Source organism: Oscarella lobularis, chromosome 11 (genome assembly GCF_947507565.1).
Source record: "Oscarella lobularis chromosome 11, ooOscLobu1.1, whole genome shotgun sequence".
Classification (NCBI taxonomy): domain Eukaryota; kingdom Metazoa; phylum Porifera; class Homoscleromorpha; order Homosclerophorida; family Oscarellidae; genus Oscarella; species Oscarella lobularis.
In genome coordinates, this window is record NC_089185.1 from 613,875 (window position 1) to 625,980 (window position 12,106).

General features: G+C 47.1%; 5 protein-coding genes across 6 annotated transcripts; 1 reads left to right on the top strand and 4 right to left on the bottom strand.

Moving 5' to 3' along the window:
* The first annotated feature begins 20 nt into the window (after nt 1-20).
* LOC136193280 (centrosomal protein of 162 kDa-like) lies at nt 21-6,165 on the top strand. 2 transcript variants are annotated; one of them, XR_010671300.1, is made up of 22 exons: nt 21-90; nt 141-813; nt 860-906; nt 963-1,014; nt 1,068-2,044; nt 2,103-2,204; nt 2,261-2,373; nt 2,429-2,975; nt 3,024-3,248; nt 3,314-3,793; nt 3,840-3,947; nt 4,001-4,117; nt 4,175-4,324; nt 4,378-4,430; nt 4,484-4,565; nt 4,616-4,717; nt 4,768-4,820; nt 4,933-5,027; nt 5,101-5,296; nt 5,354-5,574; nt 5,631-5,697; nt 5,856-6,165. XR_010671300.1 is itself a non-coding variant. In XM_065982139.1 (17 exons), the coding sequence occupies exons 1-17, from the start codon at nt 40-42 to the stop codon at nt 4,792-4,794; spliced, it is 3,906 nt and encodes a 1,301-aa protein (XP_065838211.1). In that variant the 5' UTR covers nt 21-39; the 3' UTR covers nt 4,795-4,931. The 2 variants fall into 2 exon arrangements, 1 of the variants encoding a protein (XP_065838211.1); XM_065982139.1 differs by lacking the exons at nt 4,933-5,027; nt 5,101-5,296; nt 5,354-5,574; nt 5,631-5,697; nt 5,856-6,165 and having other exon boundaries at nt 4,768-4,931.
* On the bottom strand, nt 4,822-5,970 carry LOC136193286 (hydroxylysine kinase-like). The gene has a single exon (XM_065982144.1). The coding sequence runs from the start codon at nt 5,849-5,851 to the stop codon at nt 4,892-4,894; it is 960 nt and encodes a 319-aa protein (XP_065838216.1). The 5' UTR covers nt 5,852-5,970; the 3' UTR covers nt 4,822-4,891.
* Nucleotides 6,166-6,617: 452 nt separating the features above from the next.
* LOC136193289 (post-GPI attachment to proteins factor 3-like) lies at nt 6,618-7,631 on the bottom strand. Its single transcript, XM_065982148.1, has one exon. The coding sequence runs from the start codon at nt 7,463-7,465 to the stop codon at nt 6,710-6,712; it is 756 nt and encodes a 251-aa protein (XP_065838220.1). The 5' UTR covers nt 7,466-7,631; the 3' UTR covers nt 6,618-6,709.
* Nucleotides 7,632-7,638: 7 nt separating this feature from the next.
* On the bottom strand, nt 7,639-10,198 carry LOC136193282 (ephrin type-A receptor 5-like). The gene is made up of 12 exons (XM_065982141.1): nt 10,065-10,198; nt 9,883-10,011; nt 9,764-9,826; nt 9,665-9,710; nt 9,007-9,612; nt 8,824-8,937; nt 8,688-8,761; nt 8,524-8,626; nt 8,398-8,459; nt 8,243-8,341; nt 7,893-8,195; nt 7,639-7,834 (listed from the first exon to the last, which is right to left on the bottom strand). The coding sequence occupies exons 1-12, from the start codon at nt 10,188-10,190 to the stop codon at nt 7,718-7,720; spliced, it is 1,842 nt and encodes a 613-aa protein (XP_065838213.1). The 5' UTR covers nt 10,191-10,198; the 3' UTR covers nt 7,639-7,717.
* A 29-nt stretch (nt 10,199-10,227) lies between these two features.
* On the bottom strand, nt 10,228-12,073 carry LOC136193283 (sphingomyelin phosphodiesterase-like). Its single transcript, XM_065982142.1, has one exon. It carries the CDS (start codon nt 12,044-12,046, stop codon nt 10,301-10,303), a length of 1,746 nt encoding a protein of 581 aa, XP_065838214.1. The 5' UTR covers nt 12,047-12,073; the 3' UTR covers nt 10,228-10,300.
* Nucleotides 12,074-12,106: the final 33 nt, after the last annotated feature.

Genomic DNA, 12,106 nt, shown 5'->3' on the forward strand with positions numbered 1-12,106 from the left:
CTTTTGCGCGTGCCGAGCGTGCGTGTTAGTGAAATTGCCATGGCGGACGAGTCAACCGTCGATTCCGACTTGGAGCGCTATCTACAGAAGGTGATAGGTCGCCAGAGTGCCATTGAAGCGACGCAACGCGTATAAATTAGAGCATTTCGTCGGATTCGCTGAATGTCGACTCCATTCCGACGAGTCCCGAGTTGAGCTTGCGAAAATCTCGAAATCGCGCCAATGAAAACGCCAACGTTCGACACTGGTGGGACGACGGCGACGAACCGGTACAAAGGAGCTATGTGAAAATCGAAACAAAGCAAAAGATCGACGACGACGAGGAGAAACGCTCGGAGATGAGTCGAGACAGTTTAGAAGAGGAGGAAGAAAGCCGAAATATCGCGCAGAAGTCGGGCGACTTCGACGACACGTTCAGTACGGGCGTGACGAGTCATCCCGCCGGTTTGGATACCATGGAGGAGCTCGAAGACAAGAAGATGTTTTTCGCTCAAATCGAAAAAGATCGTTTATCGACGATCGATTATGCGGAATTGAATCGGCAAACGGAAATGTCGGAGACGACGGGAACGGTTGCCGCTTTGGAGGAAGAGGTCAGTTTGACGGGAGATGACCTACTCACAGACATGGAAGAAGAAGAAGAAGAAGAAGAAGAAGAAGAAGAAGAAGAAGAAGACGACGAAGATAAAAGTGTAGAGGAAGGAAAACGCAGTCGAAAGTCCTCGTCTTCTTCTTCTTCCTCGTCGTCATCATCGTCATCGTCATCATCGTCGTCTTCTTCGGCTCCTTCGTTAGATGAAAGGAAAGATGAAGGTGACGTGATGCCAAAAACTTTCTCCGTCTGAATTTATGATTCTAGATTTGCGCTCTAGCGCCGTCTGGGAAGCTGCTGCGAAATTAGCAAGAGTAATTGCTACACAAGGGAGATATATAATATTTAGGGTTAATGTGTTGGTTGTTAGTTTGATAGTAAGGCTTCGACTGGAGGTGGAAGTTCAGAAAAATTTGCAACAGGTATACCGTTATTTTGCCTAGTTAGCTTTGTCTCATTGGCCTAACTTTTGCAGTTGTTCTCGATGCTGCTCAGTATCTCGTTGGAAAGAAAGAAGACGAGAGTCTTCTCGAGGAACAGAGGGGCTTCAATCTCTCCCCCATTAAGGATACGAATAGCGATTACGAAGACGACGTTTCAAGTGAAGAAGACGAAAGGGAAGACAGCGGAATGATTGAACTCAAAACGGCTCTCGAAGCAGCTGGATTACCTCCAATTGGAAGCAAAGCCAAAGAAGACGTCGAAGCCAAAGAGAAAAGTCCAACTTTGACAGATGAAATCATGAAAGGAGCTCAAGAGCAAGGTCTGACAGGTACGACCGTCGCACTGGCAGCAGCACACAGTCAAAGAGAAGAGTACACCGTAAAGGAAGTCGTCGTGGTTAGTTCTAACGATGAAGAGCCCAGAGGCTTTGACCTAATGCCAATCGAGGATTCAGAAACGGCGACAAAGCTGAATGAGAGCGTCGACGTCGACGAAATCATAGAAGACGTGAAGAGAATTGAAAGCGAACTTAAACACGCCGTGAGATCAGCCAAAGACAGTGTCAAAGGAAAGACAAAAAAGTTGGCGGTTCGATTTCCTGGCGGAGGAGGAGGTGTTCCAGCGACGACAAGAACTGTAGAATTAAGGCGTTCTCTGTTGAAGAGCACCTCGCCAAAAGGATCCAAGTCGCGTAGTGCCAACTCGAGGTATGCTGGCGGCACGAAACGTGCAAATAAGGAGGAAGAGGACGCGGCTTTGCGAAGGACGGTGACTCTTGGTTCAGAACTGCAAGAGGAAAACGGCAACGTGTCTGTTGCCCTTTCGCGCGAGTTGCCGTCTCGCCCGACAGTAACGACCGTTGGAGGCGATTGCGACAAGTGCATCGCTTTGGAAAGCGAGCTGGCGAAGAGGGAGAGTTTCTGGGCCAGAAGGGAGGAAGAGAATCGAGCAAGCTGGGAGGAAAGGATTGTCGAATTGAAGAGGGAATTGTACCTTACTCAAGCTAAGGTAGACAACTAAATGTCGGTGCAGTCTAATAGCGTCAGTAGTTCTGGTCGTTTTGTAGCTTAGAGCTAAGGAAGATTCAAACGTAAGTCAAAAGGAGGGGGAGGAAAACCTGTTGCGTGAACTAAAAGAGCAGGAAAATCTTATACGAGGATATCAGCAGGTGAAATGAATCCTTTGCCTTGTTTATTGTTACACAATCGATTGGGCTACGTTTAGGAAAACGAGAGATTATACAAGGAAACAAAAGAGGCTCAGATACGAACTAAGAGTATCGAGTCACAGCTATTTGCTGAAAATCAGCGACAGTCTCACGAGCTGTCTCAATTGAAGTAGGGCAACCTTACTAATTAATGAAGATCGTAGGAAGTTCTTTTCTTTTTCTAGATCGCGATTGGAGCGTCGTGAAGAGGAATTGGCCGCTCACTGGACTCGCACCGATGGGAGTGCGGCGTTGGGTGCAGCGAGAATTGAGCAGGTGGAGCACGAATTGGCTGAAGCGAAGGAAGAAGTTGAAAGAGAAAAGAGAAAAGGAGACGAACTCAGCGCCGTGAATCGGATGTTGGAGGAAAGCGTCGAGGCGCTGAAAGAGGAAATGACTGAAATTGAGGAGAGACATCGAATGGAATTGTCAGAGCAAAAGACGGCGAGCACTGCGTCTGTAAGTGGCGCAGAGCAAAGGTTTTCAAATTTGAAAATCGGGTGGGAAAAGGAAGTGGTCACTCTAAAGAGGCAGCTGAAGTGGTATGCGGAGAATCAGGCGATTTTGGATCGAGATTCCGAGACGATGAAAGCTCAACGAGAAGAAATTGCCAGTCTAAAATCTCAAATAGCGAAAACTAAGGCGTTCGATAAGGATTCCACCGAAAGAGGCAGACGAAAAGACAAAGAAAAATTGGCTGATGCGAAACGAATACAAGATCTGGAAAGACAGGCAAGAGAAAATGTGTCCCTCCCTCAATTTTGACTGTGCTTATTTCAGGTTCGTGAAATGGAGCAGATTATTCGTCGACGCTATCCTAATTCTCTGTCAGCTCTTATCTTTTCTGCTCGTTCCGAGGGTGCAGACGACGATGCCACCGGATCTGCGGCTTCCGCCGAACTGATGGAAAAATCTGTCAAGAGACTTCACGACGAGCTGAAACGTAAGGATGAAGAATGGGAAAGAAAAATGCGAGCTTTACAGCAAAGGCATCATTTGCTGGAGGTAAGCAAAGCCAAAAATTGTTGGCTGGACAGTAGTTTGTGAATTATGACCTGCTTGTTTGTTAGACTCAATACGAAGAGCAGATTCAAAGTTTGACGGCTGAAATAGAAGGTTCTAAAACGGCTCACCGTACTGTTGGTAACACTCATCCGCACTCCACTGTCTTGGCGTTGGAAAGAGAACTGGCTAGTGTCAAGCTTATGCATCAAAACAAAGTGAAAGAGTTGGAGGATCAGGTCCATAGTTGGCGAGCGAAATGCGAGAAAGGTGGACCGCGACCGCCGCCGCCGCCGCCGCCGCCGCCGCCGCCGCCGCAGAGAGAAGTCAAAAGCCATGTCGTGGATGAAAATCGCGAAAGAGAAATGAATGCATTGGCCGTAGCGCTTGAAGCGAAGCAAGACGAAGTCGAGCGTTTGAAAAAAATCAACAAAGAGATGGAAATAGAAAAGACGAAGTTGAGTAAACTTCACGAAGAGCGAATTTCGGCTTTGACCAGTTATAAGACGGAAGAGTTGGCAGCAAAAAATGCATCTCTAAAACAAAAGGTAAAGAGAGTTTCTTCAGCTTTGTTTCGGCGACATTCGTTTGTAGTTGTCTGGCCTTGAACTTGACCTGGAGCATCAGCGGGTGCAGGCGAATGCCAAGCAGGCAAAATGGGAATCAGAAGCTAGACAAACGAGGGAAGCCTTCGAGGAAAAAGTAATGCACAAAACGAAACGTTTAAGTCAACTTTTTGAGGGCTACGTTCTAAGCTTGCAAAACAAAGAAAGGCGTTGACCAAAGAGACGGAGCGTCTGAAAAAAGAATCGTTGCTAAGAAACTCGGATTCAGAGATGGCGAGGCTCAAATCGAAGCTGTCTGCTCAACAGGTACGTCGTATCAGCACTTGCCGTTTTCTCGTGGGGGGAAAAAAAGGAAATTTTTAGGTGATGATAGATCATCTCCAACGTGAACTGAGCTCGGTGGCAAATTGCACCGACTTGGTAGCGAGAGCCCGAGTGAGAGAAGAAAAATTAAAGCAGCAAGTGGAAAGATTGTACGAGGAGTTGCGAGAGGCGAGGAAGCACCACACGCCGGTTAGTGACTCTTTAGACAGATTGATGTCCCTTGGGTTGCAGCGTCGGATTAGGAAATGCATCACTACGAGGCGTTGACGGCGAAAATACAGAGAATGGAAACGAGGTCAATAAACGTATAGGTGTGTATACGGTATTGCTGAGTTGTTTGGTGCGCAGGCACGCTCAGAGGGAGCAGGAATTGAGAGACGTGCTATTGCGAACGCAAGAAGCGGCTGGTTTAGATGCAGATCAAACAGCTGTAAGACTTACTGGTGCGTTGATGATAGACCGACGACTTGGGGCGTTCAGGAGTTCTGGAAAAGAGAAGCGGATATGAAAACCGTTGAACTGGGAAAATTCCGAGAAGAATTGGATACTATACTCAACGTTCTGAGTGAGTTAAAGAAGCAGGTAAGGGAAACAGGATCGAGATTGCTTGTATGACGATAACGGTTTTGAAGGGAATCTCTATTCCGTTGTGTACGTGAAATTTCGCGGTGACGTCACAATGCATGTAAGTAAACATTTAATTAATAATTAGCTAAGTGAAGACGCGGCTTTGAATCAATTATCTATTCTGACTGATCACAGTCTTATATTCCACTTCTTCATCACTGTCTTTTTAGTGATTGTCTCTAATTGACATATTGCATCCCAAGCAGGCTGAATCAATTGTTGCAGATAGTCATTCTCTGATGTAAGCTTTTCCACTTGAGCACGAGTAAGAATGTATATTTGCGCCAGACGGCCCAGTGCTAAAGGAAAAATGAGGCTCAACTCGTTTTCACTTACAGGATAACGAGTTCGAAAGCCAGCTAGCCAGCTAGCAGAAAGGCTGATTTTATCACCGTCTTCTCTGAGCAATATCTTGGCAATTGCTATTCCTATTTCACAAACTCTATAACTATAGACTGCATCTCCAAAATCAAGCAGTCCTGCAACATCCCTATCGTCCATAATCAAATTGGAATCGCTCAAATCGCCGTGAATGTACGCCTTCGGTAATGTTACGAGAAGTGGATAAATATCAGATTCGAATTCGTCTAGAATTCTACTAAGCTTTCTCCATTTTTCTGGGTCTGTCGTTTTCAACGGGTCCAAGAACTGCCTGCTTTTAGACAAGTGAGCCAAATCCCATCGATCGACTCTTTCTTGCAGTGCACGATTTGACGGAAACTTCTCCAAACATTTCGTCAACATTCCGGCGAATTTTCCAACCTGAAAATAAACGTCAGGTTGGGGTGCCAAAACTTTCAAAAGTCTGCCAGGCAAGAAAGGGAAAATTCTGACGGCGTACTTAGGTGGTGAATCGCGCTCTCTGTAGTCAGGATGATCGAATCCGCGTAGGACTGTTCGTTGGCCCATTCTACTTTTCAATGGAGCAGATACAGGTAAGCCTTGATCGTGGAGAAAGGTCATTAGGTCGTTTTGACCCTCGATGTTGCCCAAATGCTTCGAGTCTGTCCAATTTAAAATTTTCAAAACGAATTGGGACTCGACCGAGGCATTTTCGAATTTGGCGTCGAATTTGAAATTAAGATCCATGTAGGATGGAAGACGGGAAAAGCGATCGATTGAAGACAACGGGAAAAGCTCGTGCACGATTGCGGGAAGCCGCGCAAGGTCGATCAAAGGTGTGAGAAAAGGAACGCCATAGTCGTCTGACGTCATTACTGCGAGTACGGGACTACTAAGAAGGCGAGGTCAAGAAACAGACTGAAACGGATTTTTTCGTGTAGTATGGTAGCGTTGCAAGTAGAATTCGTGCATCACGCGCGTAATCGCGAACAAGACCCAGACCCTAAACTGCTTCGGTGTCATTTTTTATTTAATAAACCCGGAACTAACCCGGAAGTATCAAAAAAATTTTCGCACAGAGGTCTTTTTTCTTTTGCTGTGTCCACCCTCGGGTGGATGGGGGTCAACCTCGCTACTCCCCCATCGGAGTTAGAGCCTGTTTAGTCTCCCGGCTCAGACGCCTGGGACCGGCAGCATTCGGATGTGAGTGCTGCCGGCCTGATTCCAGGGGGACCGCTATTGTAACCCACCGCGTCTTGCCCAAGTGGGGTGGCAGTTTATCACTCATGCCACTGGAGTAGGGGATTGAATCCCTGCGTTTGAGCCACGTTTAACCTCTCTGATACAAGAGTTGGAACCAGTTTTATTTAGTCACCTCGGGGCCCAGAGGTGAATGACGACATCAGAAAGAACGGTACGCCTCGTCACTGAGAACTACAGAAAAAGAGGACTTAGAGAATTGAAATAGCCTTACGTTTCTGCAGTCAGATGACGACAACTCGGAGAAAGGAAATCTATCGAAGAATAATCTTTACTGCAAAAGAGAGCTGTCGTGGACTCTCACACGACTTTGCCTATTACACACACCGTACCTCTCAGTTAGAACTACAAACGACCCAAAACGACGCTTTGTTCTTTCAGTTCATAACGAGCGTCATCCACAACAAAACTGTACCAAAGCAGTGGAAGTGGTATCGTGGCTAAATGCCAAAGAGAGTGAGCATCAAATAAACCAAACACGGGCGGAAAATCTCCCAATTCCAAACCCATTGCCGAAAATAGCAATAGGAGAAACAGCACGCACTTCCACACGTACGGCTGCTTGTCCTTGCACACGAAACACCACCCGAACCACGTGCACATCATCAAGACTCCCAGAGTCACGTTGAAGTTAATATTGAATCCGTAATCGAACCTAATAAACGCCATATAATAAACGTAGGACGCGTAGACGCTCGCATCGATTGCACCCAACAGCCACGACACCGCATTGCGAGCGGGTCTCGATCCGCCAACGATGCGCATCTGCTGACAAAATACCTGCATAACGATCAACGAGGTCGCCGCAAAATAGTCCATTCGCTCCGTAAAGGGAACGTCGCGAGCGTGAAATACTGTCGACCACACCCACGCGTGAATCGAAACTAGCGAATTCGCCTGCCATACCCAGTAGAGACGGTAGCGTCGCGGCACGCGCGAACGATAGCGTCGTAGAGCGCTGACGTGAGCTAGACAATTGGCGACGGAAAAGATAGTCGATGCGACCTCCTGAACGCCGAAAATGCGAACGAATGGCCATTTTCCGTAGAATTGGCGAACTGGACGGCCGTAGCGAATGTCGTCGTTTGTCACCTGGTGCATGCAGTCGTATTTGCATTCGTCCACGCAGGTCCAGCCGAGGAAACGGTTCCATGAGGAGATCTCCGGCTCGTTCGGCGTTCTGCACGCCGACTGGCATTTTCTCGCGCATTCGACGAAGTCGGGAGAACGATCTCCTAACGATGCGTTTACAGAAACGGCTACGAATCCTACGAAGAAGACGATTACAAAGTACATGGTTCTGCCCCTAAAGCCCCGGACTACATGAGCTAAAAAAACTCATAAAAAACGTCCTTACAAATTTCTTTCGAGCGAAGACAGTTCTCTATAAATTTCATCAAAATTAGGCCTCATTGCTTCGTCATCCTGCCAACAGCGCCTCATCAGCGCATAGATAGCTGGAGGACATATCTTATAACAGAATAAATGAGCAGTCCACGCATTATTATTACTAGCCAATAGAAATTACCTCTGGTTTGCTCAGTCGTCCTCCCTGAGAAGTAAATGACAACGTTGCCATCATGTTCAAAGCTTCATAGGGCTCCTTTCCAAACGACAGAACTTCCCACATGAGCACTCCACAGCTCCAAACGTCTGAAGCCGTTGTAAAGCGTCGATGATTCAGCGACTCGGGCGCTGCCCATTTCAATGCGACGCGACCACCCTGAGACAAGTACATCCCATCTGGTTCTTCCAACTCCCTTGAAAGGCCAAAGTCGGATAATTTGCACTGCTCTGAACGAGACACCAGAACGTTTCTCGCAGCTAGATCCTAACAATAAGGAATTACACAGCGCACGGTTTCGGCTGCATTCTCACTCTATGCACGAATGCACGCCTTGACAGATACACCATTGCGGAGAGCACATCCAGAACATAATGAACTAATTGCTTCAATGATTTCTCACGGCCACATTTCTAAATAAAGAAAAGATTCCAGAACTTGCAGCTAAAAAATCGACGTGGTTAAATACCCGAACAAATTCGTCAAGGGCGCCATTATCGAGAAATTCCAGAACAAGAACAGGATTGCCCTCTGCACGTGTTACAAAAGACGTAATGAAATAGCTAATCTGAGCTGTTATTTAATCAATAAAGACCTTGCCATCCAAGACCGTAGAATCGAACTACGTGTGGATGATTAAGCTGGTTTAGGATGTACGCTTCTTTAATCATATCGTTCAGATCCTTTTCGTCACACTTCTAAAGAAAGCAAACAGACATCCTAAGTACAATATTTCAATTTTCATATAAACAAACAAACATCTTTCAGCAGCTTTGCGGCAATTGATAGGTTGCCTATTTTGTAAATTCCTTGATAGACTACTCCAAAGTTTCCTGCAAAATCAAACGAATGTTCCTACTTATGCATACCCAAGCCAACAATGCCTTGCTTTTACCTTCCGCTAATTTGCTCATCAGTTTCAACTTATCCATTTCCAATTTAGGCAGCTTTTCCATGCAATATGTGACTGTTTTATTTCTTGGATCGTCGAGTTCAGAGTAAATTGCCTCTGCCAAAAAAATTGTTTACTTAATTAAGCACTGATTTACTCCATTTACCCAATAACATATTTAAATACCTTCTTTTTCTGGCAGACTCTGATTTTTTCGTCCACATTCGCCAAGACTTGGTGGCTTTGCTCTCGGCAAAGAGTTGGCTTTTTGTGGAGAAAGGCGCGAGTCTGACAGCACAGGATTTGGCATACTCATTGGAACATAGGACGTATCAGCGTCAAGATCAATAGTCATATCAGACATGTGCTCCTGCATGTCGCTCATATCATAAAGGTGCTCCTGCATGTCACTGTGCGGCGATTGCGGCGGTTGGTGCTGGTGCTTCTGCATGTCACTGGTATCATAGATGTGCGGTTGTGGTTGGGGGTGCTGGTGCTGCAGGTGCTGCAGCTGCTGCAGCTGCTTCTTCTTCCGTTGCGGCGATGATTCCACTTCGCGTATATCAATATATTCTGAAGAATCAAGAGAGTCCAAAATCGTCGACTCATACGATGGTGGAGCCTCTGCCAGTGGTGGATTGCGCGGAGCAAACGACTGAGGTGGCAAAGAGCTGGCCACACTAGTCATAGGATGATGACCTGCTATGGGACCACCTGAGTACGTATTCCCGCGGGTAAGACTCGGAGGGAGAGGCTGCGGATAGGGAAAAACTGGCGGTGCCACAGCTAATGCTACACATATTCATCAGTTGTCAATACAAGACTTTTATCATAAGTGACTTGCCTGGACTCGAAGCGCTGCGACCTCTATTTGATCCATGCTGAGCACTCTGATGAGTAAAAAATGATTAGTAAGCTAGAAGTGGTACATGTAGTTCCGTACGTCCTGTCTTATAGCGCGAGTCGATCCAGGCTTTAGAGCTTCCATCCAACCGAACGCGTCTTCCTAAAGTTTCTTACGCTCGTCCTTCCTCTCTTCCTCCCTCTTCGTTCCCTTCTTACCAGCGAGTCGGCGGCGAGGAGCCAAGAGTCCCCTTTTCGAAAGCGCACTTCGAACGTGCATTCTCTGCTCTTGTCGTAGCTAACATCGACGATGTCCGAAAGGATGTGAAACTGCTTTGGTTCGGTGGCCTGCATGTGCGAACTCACTTCAGCGTGGCGCGCGTTCAAGTAGTGCTGCTTACGTGTTTGGTTTCGCTGTACGAAAAGTACATTTTGTCGAGCTTGAAAAAGTAGGATGTCGATGTGCGCTTTCCCGTGCGGCCTTTCATTCCTCCCTTGAATTTTGTCAGCATTCCCTTTCGACTCATCTTTTCCTGCTTCTGAGTACAACGGGTACAACGGGCGCACGCTAAAGCTATCGGCCACTAAATAAACATCCAATCAGTCAATCACGCAATCAAGCAATCAAATTAAGTGTCTAGCACAGCTTTTTAGCCTTGCTCTGTACTCCAGATGGCATCTCTCCAGATGGCATCTTGCAGGGCTGATGAGAACGAGCGTGTTCCATAGAGCAAATATGACTTTGAGCACAGGAAGCATCACAAGGCTCCATCACATGTGAATGATGATAGTACTTGTCATAAATCCCAACAAGCGTCGAATTCGCTTTACAGCGATTTATAAAGTCATTCCAATCAGACGGAAACAGCCATTTCATGTCGTACGCAGAACGAGCAGAATATTCCTTTTGCCAATTGGGCACCCCATTCAAATTCGCCTCAGTCAAATTCATGATATAGTCAGCGTAGTCAAGCACCGCAAAGCTGCTATTGGGATACGAGCCATCTACAGTGTAAACGCGAAACGCTGGATTCAGATCGGAATAGGTCGTCACACTCGGTCCAATGTAGGCCACGTTCGTTGGCACCGACGCTTCTTTCTCGTCATAGAAAACGCTAACTGAAGTGACGTGAGTGTGACCAAAGAACTGTCCGCTTATTGTTCCTTCAAATCGATTCACTATAGAATAGTAGGCCTGGCTCCACGGCAACAGACAGTCACCACTTTGTGGAGGAATATGACCAATGATGTGGACTTTCTGATGGGCTGCTTCCGCCTCGAGTAGCTGCTTGGTGAGCCACTCCAGCTGACCAGCCGGATCCGTGGTATTGATGTACAGCCAAAAGTTTTCGTTATTGCAGTAGTTCATGTTGAGAGATATGATGCGGAAGTATTTGCTAACGTTCGTGCTATAGAAACCTCCGTAGCGAATTGTATCCACAGTCGAAGCCGGTAGCCAATCTTTAGACCAATTTTCTGATAAAGTGTCATAGAGCCATGCCTCAGAATCGTTACCCGTAACAAAAGGTGGCGGAAAGCTATTGACAGGCGCACTATCGTGATTGCCCAACGCCGGATAAACGATCTTATCGGGAAAATATTTGAACATGAGACGAGTGACGTTGTCGATGACGTCGAGTTGCTCCGCTCTCGGCTGATCCCACACATTGTGCGGAGGAACGTCGCCCGTCCAATAGATCGCATCAAAGTCGATATTCTTGCTAATATATTCATACATGTTTTCAAGCGTTTGAACAGGCGGATCGCACTTGTAGTCGCCCCACTTTCCAGCACCCAATTTACCGACCCATTTATCGGACGTTCGACAGCAAAGCGGCTCGCCGCAGTCAGTATCCCTACCCTCTTCGTATGCAAAATCGTGATGGGTATCCGACAATTGAATAATTTTCATTATTGGCGATCCGGCCTTGGGCGGAGCCGGAGGTCGTCGCGGGGGTTTGTTCGGAGGAATAGGAATCGTCCAATTGTCGTACGGATTGTATGGATCGGCGCAGCTATCGCCGAATATGGCGCCGCACACTTCGTCGGCTGTGACGTAACGATCGAGAAGCACGCCAAATACTTCCGGACGAAATTCGTTCGCGATTCCGTCGCACACCGTCTTGTCTTCGATCTTCAGATCGGTGCACGCGTCCGAAATGATCTTGGCGACTTCGTCTTCGACGTTTGGAAGGCCGACGAGGGGTTTTATGAGGAGAACGGCCGCCTTGCAGACGTCACATTCGATGGCGCCGGAGGTTCGCGCTGCTATTTGAGAGACGACGGTCGACAGCCTATGCAAATTCTCGCGAAGGCTTTTCGTCGCCGGTAAGGCAACGTTCAGCGTCGGAAGAACGAAGACAAGCAGGCATACGATTCGCATGACGGAAGGGGTTTGTTGTCATGTGATTTTTCGTACACGTGATTCTCTACGTCAGAATCG

What these genes read in the sequence shown, in the direction of transcription:
- LOC136193289 (XM_065982148.1), bottom strand. Translation starts at nt 7,465, where the DNA reads ATGCACCAGGTGACAAACGACGACATTCGCTACGGCCGTCCAGTTCGC.
- LOC136193280 (XM_065982139.1), top strand. Translation starts at nt 40, where the DNA reads ATGGCGGACGAGTCAACCGTCGATTCCGACTTGGAGCGCTATCTACAG. An exon ending in TGGAGCGCTATCTACAGAAG is followed by an intron (nt 91 to 140) that starts GTGATAGGTCGC and finishes CGTATAAATTAG; the next exon opens with AGCATTTCGTCGGATTCGCT. An exon ending in CGAGGAAGCACCACACGCCG is followed by an intron (nt 4,325 to 4,377) that starts GTTAGTGACTCT and finishes GCGTCGGATTAG; the next exon opens with GAAATGCATCACTACGAGGC.
- LOC136193282 (XM_065982141.1), bottom strand. Translation starts at nt 10,190, where the DNA reads ATGAGTCGAAAGGGAATGCTGACAAAATTCAAGGGAGGAATGAAAGGC. An exon ending in TCCTCGCCGCCGACTCGCTG is followed by an intron (nt 9,827 to 9,882) that starts GTAAGAAGGGAA and finishes AAGAAACTTTAG; the next exon opens with GAAGACGCGTTCGGTTGGAT. An exon ending in GGCGTGCATTCGTGCATAGA is followed by an intron (nt 8,196 to 8,242) that starts GTGAGAATGCAG and finishes CCTTATTGTTAG; the next exon opens with GATCTAGCTGCGAGAAACGT.
- LOC136193286 (XM_065982144.1), bottom strand. Translation starts at nt 5,851, where the DNA reads ATGGATCTTAATTTCAAATTCGACGCCAAATTCGAAAATGCCTCGGTC.
- LOC136193283 (XM_065982142.1), bottom strand. Translation starts at nt 12,046, where the DNA reads ATGCGAATCGTATGCCTGCTTGTCTTCGTTCTTCCGACGCTGAACGTT.